Source organism: Pararge aegeria, chromosome 23, assembly GCF_905163445.1.
Source record: "Pararge aegeria chromosome 23, ilParAegt1.1, whole genome shotgun sequence".
NCBI classification, from domain to species: Eukaryota; Metazoa; Arthropoda; class Insecta; order Lepidoptera; family Nymphalidae; genus Pararge; species Pararge aegeria.
In genome coordinates, this window is record NC_053202.1 from 4,918,400 (window position 1) to 4,942,358 (window position 23,959).

The following is a 23,959-nucleotide window of genomic DNA, read 5'->3' on the forward strand; positions in this document are numbered from 1 at the left end:
TAGTTTATTGTTACTCTTTAAATTATCATCAGTTACGTAGTTTTGTAACATAAGCAATTGTTCACAGACGCGCAAGCAACACAGATGCCAGTGCCGGTTTTATGATATTAGGCGCTATGGAGATGTCGCACCAGGGCGGCACGGAGGCGGAGAGCTTGTTGCGGGCGGACCGGGGGGCTGTCGTCATGCCGTCGCAGCGACGTAAGTACTTCATAATATTTTTTTTTATTCTACTACAGGTTAGCCTTTCTTACCTTTTGTTGACGAAATAATCAGGTGGCCCTCTGCGAGGCTAGCACAGGCTGGAGACTAAAAACTCAGGGAATAGATGAAGTTTATCCGCGTTTTTTACTACACATTAGTGGCGTGCACTTCATACATGCACAAAAGCACTGCCTACCATAAAATTGATATATAACTCGTAAAGCAGGAGGATTTTTGCCGTTTTATACTACCACTGCTAAACATATATTATTTAACCATGTCCTACAAGGCAACCGATGCCCATCATTCTGGGGAGTAGGTGTTAAGCCTCATGACCTTGTAATTACATCTGCAACCACGCCCTTTAGACCGGAACACGGCATAACTGCTTGGCGGCAGAAATAAGCGTGCCATTTCACAGATTCACACGGATGTACGGTTCCCGCAGGATTCATGAAAAACTAATAAGCCGCGTACGAAGCCTCGGGCAACAGCTAGTATATTATATATCAATACTACGAAATGATTTTACTCAATATCAATATGCTTCGGGTGTCATCATCGACTTGGTTTTTTTTTCCCGTGGTGGAAAAGCTTTATCAACTCCATCCTTTGGGCAAGACTGCGTGTATCGGACTACACCCTATGAAAGGGGGGTGTAATCGAACTAAAAACTATCACAGCATGTCTATTTGCTTAACAAGATGCCCGGGAACCCGTTGTTTACCTTCCGGACGGGTAAGTTCTAGCCGAACTCTTTAGGTAAGAACGATAGCTCAATGTTCAAAACTACATTGTACCTGACCCGTGTGTGTCAGATGTCATTCAGGGCTCACGAAAAGCAAAATAAAATCTGATAACAGCAGCATCCGCTAGTGAGAGTTAGCTTAATTCGATATCGTTGATAGTTTTCGTTAGTATCAATACTGTAAAGACATAATCAAATGAACACAATTGTTTTCGTTCTGAAGCCACACATATATAAGTTTGAAGATGGCACATCTCTATGAAACTTATATAATTGAAAAGTTGTTCTAAATTGTATGGCTTAGAAGTAAATACCAACAGTGATTAGCAAATGTGTGCTCGATTAAGAACTTTATAAGGCAGCCAAATTGTTTACAATGAGCATTATGCTCTTTGCTTTTAATCGTAAAAGCCAGGAAAATCTGTGCAGTGCAATTTATAATTTCTTCATTCGTTATATTCCACATCAGACAGGTCTTTTAAAATATACTCCCTTCGCACGTATTGGATAGAAGCAGGCGTTACTTTGCGGAAATCCATAATATGTTATGAAAATGAAGCTTAGTTTGCTATACTCCGCGAACAGCAGGATAATCTTTATGGTGTAATTTATAATTACTTCAATCCGTATACTCCACACCAAACAGATCCTCGGCAATCCTTGGTGTGGAGTATACGGATTGAAGTAATTATAAATTACACCATACAGATTCTCCTGCTATTCGCGGAGTATAGCAAATTAAGCTTAATTTTCGTAACATAATTTTCATAACTCGCTTCGCACGTTGCGCTCCGACCGGGACCATCCTCAGATGTTGACTTTATAATCAAAAATTGCTAAGGTAGACACAGTGGCGTGCACTGGGTTTTTGACCAGGGTATGCATAAAGAAGAAAGGTGCCATAAAATGGAAAAATCCTTTGCATTTATGTGTCATACAAAAATTTCAGGGTATGCAGTGCTTTTGTGCATTTATGATGTGCACGCCACTGGGTATAGAATATAACTCTGACGTTAAAGTATCGAAATTCACAAAATCATCAACGTTGTCATGTCCGAACCTGTACTAAGGGTAACAGAGATTGCAGATGACTCAAGATACTGCAAATAAGATTCAAACGTGAATCTTTGTGGCATTGTGCCATAATTTAAAAGTAGGGCATGTAAAGTTATAAGTTGAAAGTCTGGGGTATTCCATATAAACGTAAATACATTGTTAACTACTGGGTGAGGTTGTCCAAAGTTTAAATTTGGTTACGCACTTTATAAGTCTATCTAAAAGAATTCAAAAGTTCAAAAAAAATGCAATTCATCCACACTTACTACTTGTTTGTTTATTTGTACCAGTGTTGCCTGGTATATAGGCCCACACATAATCACAAATAGAAAAACAAAATATGTTTATTTGTTAGATTGTTCACACTTCACGCCCTAAATGAGCTACCAATAAATAGACTTGAATTTTGGTCTCTAGTTAGTTAAAAGGACGAAGAGTAACATGGGCTACTTTTGGTCCTAAAATAATCCACAATGGGAAATTCAGGAACATTTACATTTTATAACACATTCATTCATATATATTTCATCATACATTTGTATTTTTACACCAAATATCACCAAACAAAGCAAACAAACGACTTATTCACCTCTGGTAACACTGCGGGGCCCAGCTAGTGTAACATAATTTGTAAAGATTGGTCGCTCATAGACTAGTCTGTTCTTACAGGCAAAGACGTAATCTGTAATTATTTTGTGAACTAACAAAAAAAAAATAACAGATGATAGCTAGCTAGCTAAAATTTTCAGAATGGTCATCACAGCACTTAGCACTGATAACCTAATCATCCGGCCAAGGTATTTAGAGAGATGACGCGATCAACTTCGTTCCGTATCGAAATTGATGTCATAATCATTGTACTTCTGAATAATACGTTCATTGTACAATATTCAAACTTGTCGAAAGTTGGTTTACTCGTTAAATATGCAAAAAATGCCATTTAACCATGCAAAAAGATTTGTTATGTAAAATTTTTGCAGAGACTTTCACGCTCTGACACATGAAAGATTGACAACTATTTCGACGTTATGCCACGTTTATTTGTAAGACTCTTAAATTCCAATTTATATTTCTTTCCCATAAGAAAGATGACTGCGCTCAGATGTGGGGCAATACTTAGATAGATAAAGCGGTGCTGGTTTCAAAATTAACCATATTTACTATGATAAAACTGGTTTTGGCAAACAAATTGATATGGGAATGACATGACAGAACGGTCTTTAACAATCTTGCACGTGTAAAAGAAACAAAGAAAGATGGCCCGCGCGTCCCCCGATCGCTTCCCTCCTCCCTGCTAAGTACGAGATCGAATTCGAGCAGTCAATCAACCCAGTCTATGCTCATATAAGGAAACCCCTTATTTATTGATCATTAATAGTGAACTTCGTTTACTGATATCGTTTTAAAAATATTTAACGTTTAAAGAGTATTTTTGCAGATCATTTTCACTCAACATTAAAATTTGAGATTTTGAGAGTTGAATCAATTAAATCACCGGAATGAGCCCGCAGACTTTGACAATTGTAAGTGTACAATGTCAAAAATAATGTCAAAGTTAACTTAAGGGTGTTGGTTTTTGTGGCAAATTAAATCTCATCTATTTCCCTAACGCGCCATAAGACGTTCAAAAAGTAATGAAGTCGTTTTTTAAAAATTAGTTTTATCTTAATAGCCTTGTTTTAAGCAAGTAACCTCAAGGTGACTAGATTAAAGGCGCAATACCAAACAATACATATTGTAGCGATAGTATAAACTATAACGTGCTACGTGTTGTAAACACGCTTGCACGTTTTGTATTACAATGTTTTATATCAGCTAGCGTCGAGTCAAGAGATTTCTGTTTGCAATATTTTTCACCTGTACCTACTGTTCCATTGAGTTATGGCACGTTTACCGCTGAGGATGAAATATGTGATTGAATGAATGTCCAATAATCAATTCTGATAATCAAAACTGACTAGCTTTTTACGAGTTTCTGTAATAAATATACATCTTAGTAATCATTGATAATGACGCATATACACCTTTATATTAGGGTAGGATATCCTTAAGGGTAGCGTAGGGTTCCTTTGATATTATAACGAGTACGTTTTATAGGTTGTAAGGTAAGTTGAAAGGGCAGTACAAAACTTCCAGGGCCATTATCGGCAAGAAATCATCCTTGCTTGTTGTACGTGGAAAATAATCTCAGTCGAAATTGTTATTTAAGCTGTCTAAACAAGTGTAGAAGCGTGGAAGGTCACACAGGTTGCTTTGGAATTCCCGGAATGGTTCCATGAATCCCAAGAATGTTCTGAGTTCATCTTGTTGTGCACTCTGGCAGCACGTGCGTTTTTGTTTCATCTTTTACATTCATGCTCCATACAGAGGGCTGTCAGTGATCTATACCGGAATGTTATTCCATACGATGGCTCGCAGATCTAGTATAAAATCTTAAAACTAGATTAATAGTACTTTAGCCCATTCTCCGAAATATAAATTGTGAAAAAGGTACTTAGAAATTAAAAAACAAAATTGACTTACACTAATAATGGCAAGATGGCCCTGTTATTAGTTCCACTACTTTCCTAAGTTTACAAACCGCGAAGTAGGTTTAGAAATGATTGTTCAGATTAGAGAATACCTCAGTGTGCCTGCAGTTAGTTCCAGATCTTTTAGAAACGAAAAATCAAAAAACGTTGTACGTGTAATTGAAATAGCGACTACGTAAATGTGCAGAACCTTACCTTAGAATGGGGTACTACCTAAACTAAATTAAAAGTACTTTAGAACTCTTTCACATTCCGAAATATAATACTGGGACATAGGATAATGCTGGGACTTCCTCGATTCTGTAGTGCGTCTGGTATGTTTGCGGTGAACCAAGTTGATGGCTTCTTTGCAGTTAAAGAAAAATATCGCGTCCCTCAAACGTAGGATCGAGAGCAGCTCCAATATTGTTCTAAAGGTTTTAGCTAACAGGCAGGATAGTGTATTGAAAGCGACTGGACAGCTTTAGTATGTTGTAACATTAATTATACTAACTAACATACGTATAAGGTTTATTGTGAATTACTAACACTTGGACCTTTGTAGTCTGAAATAAATGCAATACCTTGTGGAATACTTCGGCTCACATTGACGTTGCGGTCCCAAGGTGCTGGAATAGGTACACGCAGCGTTGGTCGGCCCCCAATGAGGTGAATACACTACATCAGACGAGTCACTGGGAGCCGCTGGAATCAAGCGGCCCAGAATCGTGGATTTTGGAACTTCCTACAAAAGACGAATTGCCCAGTAGTACACGTTGAATTGGTTGAAGAGACGATGATGATGAAATGAAATAATTCCAAATGACACTTATGTGATTATTAAATCGGGTAATTCGGTTTTAAGTATTAAAGAAGGCCTACTACCTACGTGAAAATAATTGAAGATGAGACAAAATGGTTATTTCCTTTAGTTCATTGTTTTATTTCTTTCTGACATCTGTGATTGATTGTGCAGTTGGATTGATTGCACGCAATTTGAACGAGCGTTGCATTCTCTTCAACAGAACAGAATGTGAATGCGCAGTTATGATTATGTTTCTACAATTCATAAATTGTTTTATTATTTATATTTTGATAACTTGAAGCCTCAGAACCTTTTTCTGAATTCAGTAGTCCTCACAACTCCTCGTTATAGTGGCAATCGAAAATTAATTTGGCTGTATTGCACTTTATGTAGTCCTAAAATGGAGTGGTTTTTGATGTTATAAAATTGAGTTATATACACGATTTCTGTATGTTACGAATTTACCGAGTTTTTTTTACCGTTTTATCCTGCCTTTCTTGGTTGATGAATAACCAACATCTATCTAAACATTCGCGTTTATAGTAGTAGTAAGTTTGAGTTTAACTTTAAAGTTTGTCAGTAAAGTAAGTAGTACATAATACACACATAGTAGTACATAGTACATTATAAGTATAGCTTGTACTCGTACTACATCTGTTATTGATGTTTATACACATAGTCACTAATCGGACCAACGGGTCTCCTCTCAGATTTAGAAGGGTTTAGGCCGTAGTCCAACACGCTATCGCAAGTGCGGATTGGTGGACTTCATGTCTTTGAGAACATTATAGAGAACTATCAGGTATGCAGGTTTCCTGGCGATGTTTTCCTTAACCGAAAAGCAAAGTGATATGTAAAGTTTCTTAAAATACACATCATTAAGAAAAGGTAGAGGTGCGTGCGCGGTATCCAACTCAGTCTCTCTAAAGTAAAGCCACTAGGCTACCGCCGCGTTCACGTTACATGTGAATACTTGAAGCTAACCTATTCATGTTCCACTTCAATTTATTTTCGAGGCTACAATTTGAATACAAATACGTGACTAATTAAGACTCCCAAGCCAATCTGTTGCCGCGGTTCTGAGGCTAACCTTTCTTAACCATGATGAGTTACTACGTGTAATAAATACTGATATACGAGTATACTTAGATAGATCGCTAAAATATTTAACGCGCTTTTCAAGCGGCCGCCGGCTCATGTCGAAAGGCGGGCTTCGGTTACTTCCAAGACTCGGCACGTACTGAATGCCTTCGTAGTGATATTTTGGTCTTTGGGTGTTTGGAAGACCCTTCGCATTGTTCAATTGTAAATCCGATTTTTTAACCCAGACTTACGCCAATACTTAAAGGTTTTTGGAATCGAACCTAGTACGGGTCCGAAGTCTCGAAAATGGTTGCGGTTGATTTTACAAACAATGCATATAAAATTAAGATTTCATCTGAGGTACAAATATATCCCAACGACAAACACGTTCCTTTCACTCTAAACCTGTTTAAGAATAAACATAGCATCATTTAGTAGCCACCTTTATGAAGTCATAGTTCAAGAGTTGTTTTACATAGTAGTATCTTTTTTGGTATGCATCAGAATAACTGTACAAACTGACCTATCAACGTTAATAATTTGATACGTATGCTTATTTCTTTATTTTTGTAATCCACTAAGTATAGTTAAGTGATGGTGCAGTTGATGATGGATTTTATACCATACCCTAAAATATTGAAAAACTCATGTACCTAATCGTTTTCTACGCGACATAGTACCGGAACGCTAAATATTTATTAAACGCATATTTTTGTTAAAACCGTGGCAACCAGCCAACGGCCGTAGCCTCCTAGACAAATGCGTTATTCTCTAAAAACATGTCGATCTCTTGTTTAAAGAAACAAAACCCGGCTAAGTTTGTTGTAGGCTTCTTCTTAGACCAGGGCGCGATTGGAACCCTCGTAGCTTTAGTTTTAAGTTTACGATTGTAGTTATCGTCATCACTACTCACTGCTATGTACACATTTTGTATATAATAACGCATCAAAAGTGCCATCTATGTGCCTATTTGAATAAAGAAATATTTAACTTTGACTTTTTGAAAAGTAAATCTATTTCACGGCACTCCATGGTTGCTTGTGAGGTTGCTTGAATGCTTTTATATTGCCCTTTGAACACATCTTCAGCTTACATAAACTTCAGTTTCCTAGAATTTTGTAAGATACCTACCTTTCGAACAGTAACGCAATACTCCTTCCTATAAGTAGTGACAGGCGTTTTCGTCTAGTGAAGAGATTACACCTTACGAACATTTTTACGGCAAAATTTTACGAGACCTTTAAAATAAACCTACCACACAGACTTACTTAAACTAAAATTGTGTAAATTAACATAAATTAGTACTCAAAACCTTATGCCAATGAGGGAAGTTTTTTTATTACTTATTGTGAATTGATCCGCAAACTTTAACGATCTGTATACACGACATGTTGCGTTTAAATGTTGCGTTACAGCACAATAATGCTCTTATTACACGACTTAATTCATTTAGCGGACAAATTAATGTTCTTGTCTTTTGTTTTCTAGACAAAAGCTTTCTTAACCAACTACAGTATTTACAGATATAATGTAAAAGTGAAACCTAGTGTAAGGAAGGCCTACAAAAGGGCACTAAGAATATTTTTGAAAGTTCTTGTTTCTCGAAAGGTTTAAGGATAACTCAGTTTTTCGTCTTTTTATCTGTCAGTTTGTTTGCATGTCAATACCAAATTGGAGATTCCAAAGTGAAGCGCTTTGTTGAAGGCACATCTTTGTCGGTAGGGTAGTAACTAGCCACGGCCAAAGCCTCCCACAAGATAAAGACTAGAGAAAATTCAGAAATAATGAATTCCCAAACTGCCTCTGCCGGGAATCGAACTAGGAACCTCCAACTTAAATTCACAGCGCTCACTTTTGCCCCAGAGCTCACTATTGCCCCAGGGAGGTCTTCAAATAATTATAAGTTCGATTCATAAATCGAAACCAAGACTTAGTCAAACACGTTAACCACTACACCAACGAGGCAGTTATCTATTTTGTACCTACCAAATCAATATACACGCGAGTTGGGAAGTAAATGACGTCATTTCACAAAGTTTCCCGCCGGTATTGGAAGCGTATTGGAGTTCACTGCAAACTGCATAGAGGAATTAAGGTCGCTGTTTAATATGTAAATTTCGCGTGTAAAGGATTTTATGAGACTGCTGTTGCCCGCTTCTATGTCTGCTTTTGTTCTTTTTGATTTTTAAATAATGTGGGAACCGTATGTTTTTCCGCGATTAAAATAGGGTTAATCCAATGCCCATCTAAAATAGGGTTAGCATGCGCCACCACGAACAGTTATGTTTACCCATCATCTCGTCTATCGCGCTTGAAAAAATATGAGTAATGGGTAGACAATTATCTCGCGGCACGCATGCTAGCCCTACTGGTTCCAAGCTATTTTAACATACTATGGTTTTTTAAGGGAATTTCAATATAGTGGGCCGGGTTGGTGGGGTAATAAGGGTGGTGAGCCGAAGGGATGGTTTTTGGGCGTAGTGTGTACATCATTATCATTAGCTACCCAATATCGGCCCACTACAGATCACGGGCCTCATCTCAAAACAAGAACGGACTACCACGCATTAAAGAAAAAAAAAAAAAAAAAGTTAATTTCGGTAAGAAACAAAGTGGTATCAATATATCGCTGAAGCCTTCTTTTAAGAGTAGTATTACTACCCCTGTGTCCATTACAATTAAAAATAACTTAACAAAATACATTAAAATGAAGGTAGGTAAACAAACAAAACAATGATATACAAAAGGACAGACATGTTATAAAGAAGAAGGTTGCTGGCGGATTTATAGTCTCTATTTTCCCTCACCGCTAAAGCAAGCGATATGTACAAAACGCACATAACTTTGCACGGTGCACCGGTGGTGCGTTTTGGATATCGATTTCGGTCTCCCCGAGATGGTGGCTGAAATCCACTAGGTTATTGCCGCGCCTTAGCATGCCAATGACTCATAGTAATGAGCATAAACAAAACGTTTCATTATTATTAGTTCCTAATGATAAAGCTTTGGGAACTTTTCTTTGAACTATCGAGGACCAAGCAACTCAATCGGGAATAAGGAGTACTAGTAGGTACAAGTAACATCCATTTTCCTTGGCGCAGAATTTCTTTGCAACCACAAGGGTTCAAGAACACTTGATCCTTTCAACGCACAATAGCGCCTCGCATAGACAATGCCTTTTTGAATACGTTGCTCACTCTATTTTCTATTCTTCCGTATTTTTGCACTAAAGGCAAGTAGCTAGGTTAACGAACGAAGGCGCGGTTGGTAGGCACCTCTTAATGCAAGATTTATTGTAACGCCACGTAAGCGTAAGCGTTCATTTGTAATACTATCTTGTCATAGACAATACCTTCTTGAATACGTTGCTTACATTATTTTCTATTTTTCCGTATTTTTGCACTAAAGGCAAGTAACTAGGTTAACGAACGAAGGCGCGGTTGGTAGGCACCTCTTAATGCAATTTTTAGTGTAACGCCACGTTAGCATAAGCGTACATTTGTTATTTTATCTTGTAATAGACAATACCTTTTTGAATACGTTGCTCACTTTATTTTCCATTCTTCTGTATTTTTGCAATAAAGGCAGGTGCTCGAAGGCGCGGTTGGTAGGCACTTCTTAATGCAAGTTTTAGTGCAACGCCACGTTAGCATAAGCGTTCATTTGTTATTTTGTCTTTTCATAGACAATACCTTCTTGAATACGTTGCTCAATCTATTTTCTATTCTTCCGTATCTATGCACTAAAAGCAGTAGCTAGGTTAACGAACGAAGGCGCGATTGGTAGGCACCTCGTGATGCAAGTTTTAGTGTAACGCCACGTTAGCGTATGCGTTCATTTGTAATGTTAACTTGTCACACACAATACCTTCTTGAATACGTTGCTCACTCTATTTTCCATTCTTCATTATTTTTGCACTAAAAGCAGTAGCTAGTTAACGAGTAGGTAACGTTATTAAAGCGTAAGTGTTCCTTTGTGATTTGATCATAATACCTTTAATTTTAATTTATGCAGTATTATAGGAGTAGAAGTTATTGTGACGGAGCTCGTCCGTGGGAGTTATATCTGCCGCTGAGTAGCATTGTTATAATGCTGTTCCGGTCTAAAGGACGAGGTTGCCGGTGTAATTACAGGCACATGTGGCTTAACCTCGTACTCCTCAGATAGACGGTCACAGGGCAGCAGGTTGCAGGATGTGTTTCTTGCATGTCCTAGAACAGAGCACGTTTGGGGAAGTATCCCCAAACTTGCTCTGTAAAAATAGCTCTACTAGTCTAGTGAAAAAATATTATTATTCAATAATGTAACTACAAGGCTGCTTACATAACGACAAGTAGACTTGGACGCTCCGCTCTAATCTCTCACAAGATAATATAAAATCTGAAGATTATAAAATGGTTTCAAAAAAGTGCAATCTGCCGAGTTTCCGGCGACGGCAGAATCTGACTTCCGAAGCGGTAGTAGAGTCACTACAAACAGACTGACATGACGTTTCTAAAGTGCTTATAAAGTAGGCCTACTTGAAATATATTAATTTTGAATTTATGAATTGGTCTTGACATCTGGTTACCCCAGAGCTGGCGCTTATTTAGCCCAACGGCTAAGTAGCAATTCAAAGGGGCAATAGCGCCAGCATTTTGGGTACCATGCCCATGAGTGAACATTTAAACGGCTTATTTTTTTTTCTAAATATTAATGTTACTTTGTAATTATCTTTAAGTTTTTACTAATTGAAATTACATATATTTAAGCTTTTCAATTGAAATAAAAGACCATTTTGAATTTAGAATTTTTAAATTCAGAAAAGGAAAATAGGGTTGACGCGCACTCTTCATTGAGATAGCGCCCCACTAACCTATTAGTATTTAGGGTACGCGAGCATTGTGCTGCGGCATGGCATTGGCATCTGCTCGTCACATTGCAGAATTGGACTTTACGTTTTACACGAACGGCTGATATTAACACGTGATTCCTTTGAATGGAGGATTTATGTCCGACCCGACGACAGACTTGAGTTTTTCTGTCTAACAAAGTGTATTTTATCAATCGTTTACCGTCCTACTTCGATTACGGGCACATAGTTCTGAGAAAGGATGGACGTTGAGGTCCCAAGGTGCTGAAATGGCAGCCCCGAACTGGTAAGCGCAGCTTTGGTCGACCCCCAACGAGGTGGACAAACGACATTAAGCACGTCCCAAGTAGCAGCTGGATCCAAGCGGCACAGAACCGTGGAATTTGGAACTCCCTACAAAAGACCTATGCCCAGCAGTGGACGCATATCGGTTGACATGATGACCGACCTACTATAGTCTATAGAGCACAGGTATCTTTTCAGAATGAGAATGGTATATTCGTAGTCCACTATGCTCACGATGTTTTAATTAATCGTTAAAACAAGACAATCTAGAAACACTCAAATTACATGACAAACTAGTTATTATACATTCACAAATTGCATGAAGCTAACAAAAATTACAATTTGCTAAGACAAGAACTAAACTTAGATATAAGTCAACATCTCCTTAACAATTATTCATTGTAAAGTCAGCATCTCCTGAGGATGCTCCGGTCTCGGAGCGAAACGTACGTAGAGGGTACATTGCCAAAGATCTGTTTGGTGTGGAGTATAAGGGTTGAAGAAACTATAAATTACACCATACAAATTCTCCCGCTTTTTGCGGAGTTTAGCAAATAAATAAATAAATAAATATACTACGACAAAACACACATCGCCATCTAGCCCCAAAGTAGTTTTACTTGTGTTATGGGTGCTTTGATAACTGATGAATATAATTTATGAATAATTTACATAAATGCTTATAATATACATATAAACACAAACATTTTCCAGTTGTGGGAATCGAACCGGCTGTTAAAATAAAGCTTTATTTTCATAATATTTCATGGAGTTCCACGAAATAACGAATAAATGCTTCTATCTAATACTAAACTTGGAGCAAAAGCTATTCTGTTTGAGGTAGTGCAACTATATAATTAATTATCTAACAGAAGAGATTTTTGTAGAAAACTAGTTTTTCCTTTGTCTCGCTTTAACTCTTTCGCAAGTCTGAGCAAGTCAGAGTATCTACACTCTATAGATCTCGACCTAAAAATCAATGGGCCGTAGTAGATAAGGAGGTAGGTACAGAAATTGAACAGCATCGGAAATCTCACTGGAGCGTTAATTAAAAGTTGACAGTAGGCCTACATAATAGTTCCTTTTGTGCACGAACTTTGGAATCGTTCCAAGTCCAAACACTGCGAAGGAATAAGGACTCTCTAGGAAAGGGGCATTCAAAAGTAGTCCAGGCGGCTACAGGTCAATGCGCATCGCACACTTTTTCAAAAGCGTTATTGTTTTAGCACCTCCGCATCCCATCATGCTAATTTGTTTTGCAAATGCGTACTAATTTTGTAATTAAGGCGAATGTTTGTTTGCTTGTACTTTAGTAGCGATAGCGGCTTTTCACGGGTATAAATAAGATAAAACGATTGTCGTTATTTTACGGCGACCTGGTTGCTGTTTCTGGTTTTGAAGAAAATTAAAGCAGGATTTATTATATAAATATATTACGACACACGTCGCCGTCTAGCCCCAAAGTAAGCGTAGCTTGTGTTATGGGTACTAAGATAACTGTTTAATATTTTTATGAATATAAAAAAAAAAAAACAAAAAAAAAAAAAAACACATAAATACTTAATTCATTTTTTAAAGGTCTCGTCTTCATGGAAGAAACAAGTTAGGTTAGGATAAAAGCAGGGTTTCTTTGAGGAATCCCATGATATATTATGAAAATAAAGCTTGATTTGCTACACTCCGCGAAAAGCAGGAAAATTTGTATGGTTTAATTTAAACATTCTTCAATCTTTATACTCAATACACAGATCTTCGGCAATGAAACCTCTACGCACGTTTCGCTCCGACACCGGAGTATCCTCAACACTTTAGAATACTAGTTTTACTTTACTTTACAAGTAGACCAGTATCGATAATTTCGAAAATGGTTAAAAGTGAAAAAAAATTGTAGTAGGATGAAACACGTTGAAAAAGAACGTGAAAATACCATAAATTAAAGGAAAGTAATTTACGGGCGATCTGAGGTCGGGAAGTGGAAGGGGGGTGAGTTTGTATCGGTGAAAACGGTGTATCTCGATTTCCGGCTAAACTACAAGCCTTTTGGAAAAAAAATTGAATGACAAAGTTTTAGGTAATAAAGAGACCTATAACTTTTGTAAAAACTTTTGACTTAACAATGAATAATTGTTAAGACTTTAACAGTTAACGATTAAAGTAATTATAAAGTGCACCATACAGATTTTCCTGCTTTTCGCGGAGTGATGTAAATTAAGCGTAATTTTCATAATAAACAAGTTACGACTCCATTGTCCCAATAAACTCTGATTGTAATCAAGTACAGATTTTTCCAGCATAAATAAACGCGGAGCAGTTGCAACTAGCAATGTAAATGCCAAGTTCAGGAATATATTTGTGCTGGTAGTTAGAAAAGCGACGTCCGTTGCATAATGCACTGCAGGCACGGGATATTCTTTAATAAAATAGTTTATGTCAGCGCCTTTGATATGCGCTCGGAAATGGCCTTGTTATTGCGAGATATATTTTTAAATACGCAGCACTTCCTATGAATTTGTCTATCTGTGCGATTTAATCTTTGTGATTTTTTTTATTCCACTACAAGCTCAACTCTCACGTGGTAGTAAGTGATGATGCAGTCTAAGGTGGTAGCGGGCTTACCTGTTAGGGATTACGGTAGTCATACCCCTAATTGGTTTCTACGCGACATCGCACCGGAAGACTAAATCGCTTAGATGCACGTCTTTGTCGGTAGAGTGGTAACTAGCCACGGCCAAAGCCTACCACCCGACAAACATTTACTTTTTGAGAAGAATTACTACTATTACTAGCTATAATTAGCGAAGCTGAAGTGGTGAAGTGGTGAAGTGGCAATGGGTGGGGCACGTAGCTCGGAGAACCGATGTACGTTAGGGTTCAAAGGCGACGTCGCACCGGCGACTATATCAAACGCTCTGCCATGTTCGATATTCGTAACCGTCTCATCGATTGCGAATGTATTTTATACTAAGGGTACAGCTATTGTTAGTGGTATTCGGTTTCAGTTACGCCCACAATATTAATTGCCATTAAAACGGTATTTAATTCATCGATTTTATTATTTGCGGTACACTCGAAGCCAACTGCACTTGTTAAACTCTATATTAATATTTAATACTACAACAATTTGCCCGCGGGCACCTTTAGTATTATCGGGATAGAAAGTATTGTCTGTCAAGACGCAAGCTCTCAAACCTAAAAAGCATAGAGCTTTTTCGGTAAAACAAACAAGATGTTTTAAAATAAAAATTACAAAAAGAGCTACTGATTAAGAGATTGAGATAAATGTGCGAAAAGATATTAAAGCTGTTGAATTTAAATAATGAGTAGTAGAATACCAAGTAAGCGTATAATACCCGAAGTGTCGTCACTCGTCGCGCTACATGGTGATATTGCGCGGCGATTTGTCCAGTGAATACCCGGTTAAAGTCATCATAAGTTCAAGCTCATTCATCATCATCACAAGCATGTCAACCAATGGACGTTCTTTTGTAGGGAGTTCCAAATTCCACGGTCTTGTATCGCTTGCGGCTTATTTAATGTCCTCTGCCCAGCTATTCGAGTTGGGGGTCTACAAACTCTTCAGCCATTCATCATCACAACAACCCATTACCGGCTCCAACAATGAAAGGGTTAAGGCCGTATTCCACCATGCTGGTGCAGTGCGCATTGGTGGACTCCACACACCTCTGAGGACGTTATGTGGATCTCTCAGACATGCAGGTATCCTCACGATGTTTTCCTTCACCGATGAAGCATGCGATATTTTAATTACTTAAAACTCATGTGGCGACTTCGCACCGGCATGATGAGTCTTCTCACTACAAACAGCGGATGCTAAGTAAAAATAAACCATATGCAATTTTTTTTAACAGCCTTCTATTTAGTTGCTGATAATCAAAATTAATTAAATTAATTAATTTTAACTTAGAAAAAAATAGAGGTGCGTGCTGGGATTCATACTAAGCCCCCCGAAAGTGAAGTCAAGCTCCTTCCCAATGAGCTATTACCGCTTCCTTAAGCCATTAGTGAGAATAAATTCGTAGAATAATTGCATAACCGTCGTAGTTCGGTTCCAATTGATAAACCGACAAGGAATGCACAGCGCGCAAACAATAGCGACCTATGCCCCGCTGTCACTCCGATCTCTGAATCACTTTGGAATGTAAACATTTTCATAGATCTATCTACTTACATCGTGTTAAGTTAACATTATTGAATCAATATAACAGTGTAGCTAATGGTACCTAACAGTACGCATTTACTAAGTAATGAATTTATATTGTTAATGAGACTATTGACGGGGCATCGATAAGTTGTCGTAACGCCTATGTTTTTACCTAAACTACGATGGTACGAGCGAAATTAAACCTTAACACCATAGTGGAAGGCTCAAACTAGTCATTGTGAATGTAAGTGATTAGTAAGACGCTGCTGGCACTATTTGAACGAACGCGCTCGTGTCCACTTATCAGACGGTAAAAACAATTTTTTTAAGAATAACAATGTTTTGTTACAAGAAAATGCCTACTAAAAAAATAAACCAGTATGAAACACGATACTGTAAGTGAGCGACCGCAATCTCACCTGGTGGTAAGGGATGCTACTGCCTAATATGATAGCAGGCAAACCTGTAAGGCAGTTATATAAATCCAACAAATAAATAGCAGCAGACAGGGAGTTCAAAAATTTTAAAATCCCAAATTCCCTCTGCCTAGGATCGAATCACAGACCTTTCACTTATAGGAGAGGACCACAATTTTATGCCTGTTTGCATAAAGAAATGTTTGACTTTGACAACGTTTGTAACTGGTCCAGGGAGGTCCCCAACGGCCTCCAGTAAGAATAAGGCTTTATTCTTACAAGATGCCAAAAGTCGTTGGGTTGCACTTTCAGTAATGAGGAACAAAGCAATGCCTAAATAAGTAACGCCTCATCTAAGGAGCTCCCTAGGCATACATCTACCAATTCACCAATAGTTAACACCTAAGAGTTGGTGAAACGCTTTTTTCTATAGACATCGCCTAAATCATAAAGCATTCAAGTTACGCGATGCGTAGGTTTAGTTAAAACGGGCTTTAGTGAAATAACTGCTTAGCTGTATTTGATAGTTACGTTAAACCCAATTGCTAACCCGACGAACCACAAGGAATGCACAGAGCACGATCTATTGTATCCTATTTCCGCAGTCAAGATCTCTGTGTAACTTCCGATTTTGGAATGCTAACATTTGTACAGAATATCCCTTAGTTTACCATTATTTTTTAAAAAGGCCGTTGTTACAGAATACATCACGTATTCACCAAGTCCACAGCTGTTGTGTACTTTCATCGTGCCAACATCGTGATCAAGAAATCTGAAATAACTCTCCGAGAAAAGGCTTCTTACCGTTGTTTTTATTGAACTTTACGCTTCACCAGAGCCATTGTTCTCTTGGAGAAAGTATGCCTAAGAACTTTACCTGACAGCTTTTTATATTACTTTATAGTTAGGGATGAAAGGAAAAGAATTTGAAGTTATTCAGTTTTTGCTTCAAATCAAATCCAGTACCAGTTTTTTTATAAATATTATTCTTAATTGTTTATAAATGATTTATTCGCCAAATACAGCTGAACCCAGAAGTCAAACAAAATGGAAACATTATTTCAGAAAAAAAAAGTATTAGTTTTTTTAGATTCTAACCCACTACGAACAGCTGATGCTAAGTAAAAATAAACCATTTGCAATTTTTTTAAACAGCCTTCTGTTTAGTCGCTGATAATCAAAATTAACTCAATAGTTAAATTAGTAATGTGCAAAAACCGTGAAATTTGTTATGGTTATTGAAGATTTTTATTTATTTTCTATTTTAACAAGCTGCGGCCCGCGGTCTTCGTCCGTGCTTTTTATTTACGAATACTTTGGTAACCATTCCTGGCATTAAAAGTAGCCTGTTACTATCCGTCCTTTCAACTAACTCTTTCCAAAAAATCAAGTTTATTCGTTGCTTGGTTAGGACGTAAAGCAAGGGCAAATAAACACTCTTTCGCATTTATAATATAAGTAAGGATCAAGGATCAATAACTTGAATCATCAGCAGCAAATTATTAAGCACTATTCCATATTACTTTAGGAATTGTAAATTGAAGTGTTTATTTTTTGTTTCAACTTTAATTTTATTTTTTCTTGTTGTTTAGTTTAAGTAGTAGTTCCAAGTTGTGCCTTCATATAGTTAGGTTTCAGCTTAGAACAAAACTTTTAATTACTTATATTTGAATCTAAAAAAATTCAAAAATCTAATATCTCTAATCTTATGTGCCTTCATTTTCACGAGGAATCAAACGATTTCAAACTTGATGGGGTTGTAAAATTTTACAATAGAGTACCCGTTGTCACCTCTCGGCTCCATCTCGTAAGTTCTTATAGTATTGCATTTGCATCCGATTAAAATTTCATCCATGTAAAACTACAGCTCAATTGATAACTGGGAAGTAACATATTACATACAGATACCCAGACAGACAGACAGACCCACCGGGACTAAATAACAGTTTTTACTATATATTGTAATCCTTATTTATCTTTACTAATATTATAAACGCGATAGTATTTGTTTGTTTGTGGTTCCTTAGTGCCTCACTTAATAACGAATCATCCTGTATATATTAAATTAGTTAAAATGGCACAGAGTAACAAAGGCTCCTTTTTATTCCTAGATAACAAAAGTTTCCTACTGGAATTGTTAGAAACCGAAATAAACGTAGACTGTCAACGCGGAGGCGACAGCGAGTAACTAAAGAAAACGTAGGTATATAGCTGTATTATTGACTCACAGTGGATTGTCCAATTTATGTCAACATCTTAAGCTTAAACAAATCAATTACTATCAAACACAGTTTACTTAATAAACACAAATTGTAATCCTCTTGGCCTCAACGATTGCATCACTAAAAGCATATACAGACGATCGAATTTTGTGCGGGCGGAGCGACAGACTGTGCGGTGCGCTCTACGAAACAGATGACCTAACTTCGTCGTCTTGTGCTAGCAGAGCGTGAAGACATCTTGATACACCGCTTGTTCTATCAAAACAGACTAAAATAACATAAGTTGTGTTGTCACATATAAATGGATATATGTGTTAAACGTTGCTTCAACATCATTCACCTAATAACGAAAAGGAATAGAAAAGAATGGTCAAATTTGATCATAATAACAGTGAAGTACCTACAGTCATATGAGCCATATTAAAAATAGAATTGGTAGAATTTTCGTACGGTAGAACAGTAGCAATTTAACAAACAAATGATTCGGTGCGCAATCCACACGATCGTAACAGTTACGCACCGCGTTCGATGATCCAGCGCTCCGAAACAATGGTTATAGATGCCCCTAGGTATCTGCCCCCAGTAGGTAACCATTAAATTTTCTAGCCTTACTATAGAGCGCAGGTCTCCTTCAAGACTCAGAAGAGTTTAAGCCTTAGCCCACTACGCTTGCCAATTGTGGATTGGTCCCACTTCACCCGCCTTATATAATAATAATAATAGTAATAATAATAATAATAATAATAATAAATATACTACGACAATACACACACCGCCATCTAGCCCCAAAGTAAGCTATGTATAGCTTGTGTTATGGGAACTAAGATGACTGATGAATATAAAAAACTTAGGGAACCTTTTGTGGCTCCGGCATGCAGGTTTCATTAACTCCTCCTTCACCGTTAAAGCATGTGATATTTGTTTGCTGAAAACGCTCATAACTTAGAAAGGTAGAAGTGCGTGCTGGGATTCGAACTGAATCCCCCCCGAGAGTGAAACCGTTACACTAAGCTATCACCGCAGAATTAATTATCTCTTTCTTAATCTCATACAAAAAAAACAGTAGCTATAATAATAAAGGGCCCTTATCACAGGCAATCCGTTACAGCGGTCACTGTATGGAGTTAACTAGTAACGAGATAAACGACGTCAATCGTCGTACTACAACCGCTTACAATTCAAGATTCAATTACTACAATTGCTGTGTACATTTATGACATCGTAGAAGTCGTATATAAGGCCCTCGGCTTCCCTTTCTGCCGGTCTCCGGCTTGGACCTCATACTGTGTGAGCTTTTAATTGAAGCAATACAAGTATCACTTGCTTTAACGATGAAGGATAAAACCGTAAGAGAACCGGCATGCCTTAAAGCTTTGGACACATAACTAGGAATAAGCACTCCATGGAACGACTTATTGTCCAGGGGAAAGTGTAAGGCAAACGGTCACGCGGTCGATCACCAACGCGTTGGACAGACTTAATTAAAGCTACAACACAAACCTCCATAGTCCAATGTTCCAGAAACGCTGAAGATCGGAACAAGTGGAGGCGCATCGCGGGGGCTGCTGTAGCCAAAGAAAATATACCATCGTCAACCACGACCACTCTGTCAAGAGTGATAGACTAAGGAGTTAGAGCTTTATGCGTGTGCCGTTTACCAATACTCCGTAGAGGAATAGGCCCAGCCGTGAGTCTAAGAGCGATTCACTTTTAAAGTATTGCTATCACAAAATTAAATTTATGTCAATTACCGTGTAAATTCATCACATTGCAATAGGCATATTTCAATGCGACGCAGGATGTCGGGATTAAGCACAAATATGCTTTGTGTTGCTTTGACGTCGTTTGACACTGTGTGTAAATATTTGACGCAGATACGTCGTAAGGCTGAGCTTCCACCAGATATTTGTTTCAAATACCGAAATAGAAGCCGATTAGTATATCGAAATTAAATTATGTTTTACCGGATTGAAGGAAACTCGGAGATGTGCTAGTAGGAATACAAAATTAGGGCTCTATAAACTTCATTATTCTCATCATCACATCATCCCATTACTGGCCCACTGCAGGGCACGGGTCTCCTCCCACAATTAAAAGGGGTTAAGGCCGTAGTCCACCACGCTGGCCCGTAAAGCCACGTAAAGCAAGCACATGCATAAAAATAAACAAACGCGTATCTTTCGCATATATAACAATAGGAAGGATTTTATTGGTGGGAATCTTTATTAGGATAGTCTATAGACGAATTGTCTGTTAATCTAATAATCCGTCGGGAACTGTTTTGTTTTCCTAGGTGAAAAAGTAACAAGCGGTAGTCTTATGCATAATTATTGTGTTGAGATCTGTGTACACTTTGCACACGACTGTTAGCACCGCCCGGGCTCCATTTTGTACCTATAGCGTGTGACGCTCTAGTCTAGAGGTGCCATGTAATTTTTTTAAGCCGCCACGGGCAGAAATTTGTAAAAAATTGCCCTCCGCAATGAATCTGCTAAAATATACTTACGTAAAATCTTTTATTTATTCATATAAGTTTTTTTTTTTTTTTTTAATATTCCACTACAGGTTAGCCCTTGTCCGCAATCAACTGGTGATAAGTGATGATACAGTCTAAGATGGTAGCGGGCTTAACCTGTAAGGGAGTATGGTAGTCAAACCCCCTAAACGGCTTCTACAAGGCATTGCACCGGAACACTAAATCGCTTAGAGATTAAGCGCATCTTTATCGGTTCACGTACAAAAATTCAAGGTTCTCCAGGTTGAAAATTGCCATGTCCTTAAGAGCGCAGGCATTATTTTTGTAAGTGTGTATTTTCAAGGCGATTCTTTGCCGAACATAGGTAACATAAAACAGTAACACTTTTTACCATCTGAACAAGACCTTCAAAGTGTCGCCCCTGTGTACCTGAGGCGAAGGTGTTAAACCTCATGTGCCTGTAACTAAACCAGCAACCACGCCCTACAGCTCTGAACACAGCTGCTTTGGGGCAAGTATGGCATTAGTACTTACTCGGACGAGCTGTATCACAAAAAGCTGTACTACTAATAAGTTTCCCATAACTGGTGGGAAGGCAGGCTAATGTGCGGAAATTTCGAACGCGGCTAATGTAAATACAACTTGTTTGCGATGTTCTCGTGAATTTTAGTGAAGTATTCACGAAATAGTACTTGCTTTTAGTATGCATTATCTATAGACACGGCCGATGCCTAGCGAATTTTCGTTTAAGCATAAGTGGCGTGCACATTATACATTACTTGTTTTTTATTCCACTTCAAGTAAGAACTTGGCTGCACTGTAACCTGGTAGTTATGATGCAGCCTAAGATGATGAGTGGCAGGTTAACCCGTTAGGGGTCTTGCAGTTATATTAAATCCATACCCCTGTACGGGAGCTATGGTGATACGCTCAACCGTAACAATAGGAAGATCTTTCACCGAGCGGGTGATCGTGCTCGGTGAACACTTCGCTAACGCGATGCAGGATTTTTGTGGCTCCATCTAGTTCTGTAATGTGGGTACAGCTACACCCCTCTCTACACTACTCTGCTTTGTAGACCGCTAAATCGCGCCAAGCGAAGCACGCCTTTGTCAGTAGGGTGTTGACCATTCACGGCTGAAGCTTCCCATAATGTAAAGCATGCAACCCAGATATGAAGGCTCTGGTATATGAATATTTAGCATTTTATCATGCAAAAAGGATTTATCACTTTATATCATCTATTTACGTGCTTCGCTGCATCTCCTAGGGCTGACATTGTAAATATGGAGTTATATGGTCCTATATCTTCCTAAAGAATTGGACAATCCAATGGAAATAAGATTTTAAAAATCAGCCTGCTAGTTGCGGTGTTTAGAACGTTTAACCATAATTGCAATTTAATAAGTTATCGTTATATGTCATTCTTTTTTGTTTGTTCATGTTTAATTATTTGAACAATCTGTTCTCAGAAAAAGATTTGCAGCATTATAACCCTACTAGTTCCGCAACGTTACCAAAATATTTAAACTTATCACAAATGTCCTAGTCCTTTATTGAAAGACTTTAAATTCTTTGTCCATCGTCCATTTATTCCTAAGTTATGATCATTATTAAAAAAAAATGTTCGCTGGTTTACTCGAACATTAACCTCTGTATATTGAAAGTAATTTGTCTAACATCGTTAGTATATTTGTATGTTTTATCTGTAGAGTCAGTGACACACTTTTGAATTCTACTATCTTTATTGCTTGACTGTGTTGATAGTAGCTTTTATGGTAATTTGTTCTTTGACCTTTGCTTACGGGAATCATCGTCGCAAGAAATTTGAAGCTACGCCTCATCGTATCTTTATTTAAAACTAACAGCAGTTTTAACAATATATCCTAGTTATTATTGCTAACTAAAATTATATATGCAAATGTAATTTTGTTTGTTACGCTACATCTCAAATACTCAACCGATCACCGTGAAATTTTGGTTATACATTGCATCCTGTAGCACTAACAGGCTAACCAAATTTAGATTATTATGAGATGAGACGAGGCTATAACCAAATTGAGATTATTATGAGATGAGACGAGAAATCAGGTACAAATAATTATCTCGTGACACGCTTGTTTCTTCTACTGGCGATTTAAAGAGAAATTAAGAGAACTGAATAGAAAACACTTATAGTTCCAGAAACACCAAACGATAGTGCGACTAATTCCACTTCTAACTACATCTGTTGTTGATTATTGACATCAGGAACAAGGTATAAAATACCAACTACCGCTTAACAGTTTTGACTAATAAGAAATCTATACAGGTTTTATATGATTGAGTATTCTGATAAATAACTAAGTTCGACGCAAAGGATAGGAGGTAAATTAATTATTCTGCATTCTTTAGGTCTGTCTTCATGATCAAACTCGATCAAACACGACTGATCTTCCACTCTAAATGGAAACATCATTTAGAAGAAAACCTGCGCCTGCCTAAAGGTAGTTTCCGAAGAACAATTCTTATTTTTGTCGATAACCAAAATGAATCCAATGGCAATAATGCTATTTTATTCTTAGTTTACCAAATATATTTTGCTACGTCTATTTTGTCGGTGAGCCTCTCGAAACACTAGTGGGCCTGCTTCCCAACCAAAGATTTTGAGACCATAAAATTTAAAGCCACTGGAATTAAACGCGAAATAAATCAGCACAAATTAAAAACCAATTTGGAGCAAATTTTTTAGTTGGAAAAATTCCATTGAATGGGTTTTTCGCAGCGCTTATAAGAGCGACTTAATGCAAATTGCATTTTCATCCTGCTTTTGTGTAAATAGTGGCTATGCTGCCATAACGAGAGCCTCCATTTTGAAATGAAGCCTCCGAGAGCACTAAGGAGGATATTCAACTCTTCCTACACAAATATTTAAAAAATATATACATGTTTTGATATAATTAAAGAGTTTTTTTTCATGCAACGCAATTTTACGTTTATCATTTGCTACTTAAAATTGCTTGCGGTGGTTTAATTTGGTTCGGCATTTTGCTGATATTTTAAAGGATATATTTCGAAGTGTGCTCAGAAGAACGCTCTGTTTCCATTACCTAGTACGATAATCAGATTCAAAGTTTGCACAGCGTTTTCGCAGCAGCCAA

The 23,959-nt window shown here is 37.7% G+C and overlaps 1 protein-coding gene across 1 annotated transcript in view; it reads left to right on the forward strand.

The window, feature by feature from the left end:
- Positions 1–23,959, forward strand: part of LOC120634147 (equilibrative nucleoside transporter 1) — a 53,350-nt gene that overhangs the window by 4,563 nt on the left and 24,828 nt on the right. The window contains exon 2 of the mRNA XM_039904562.1: positions 68–201. Within this exon, the coding sequence (XP_039760496.1) occupies positions 102–201 (100 nt within the window). The 5' untranslated portion in view covers positions 68–101. The remainder of the gene's footprint in view (positions 1–67; positions 202–23,959) is intronic.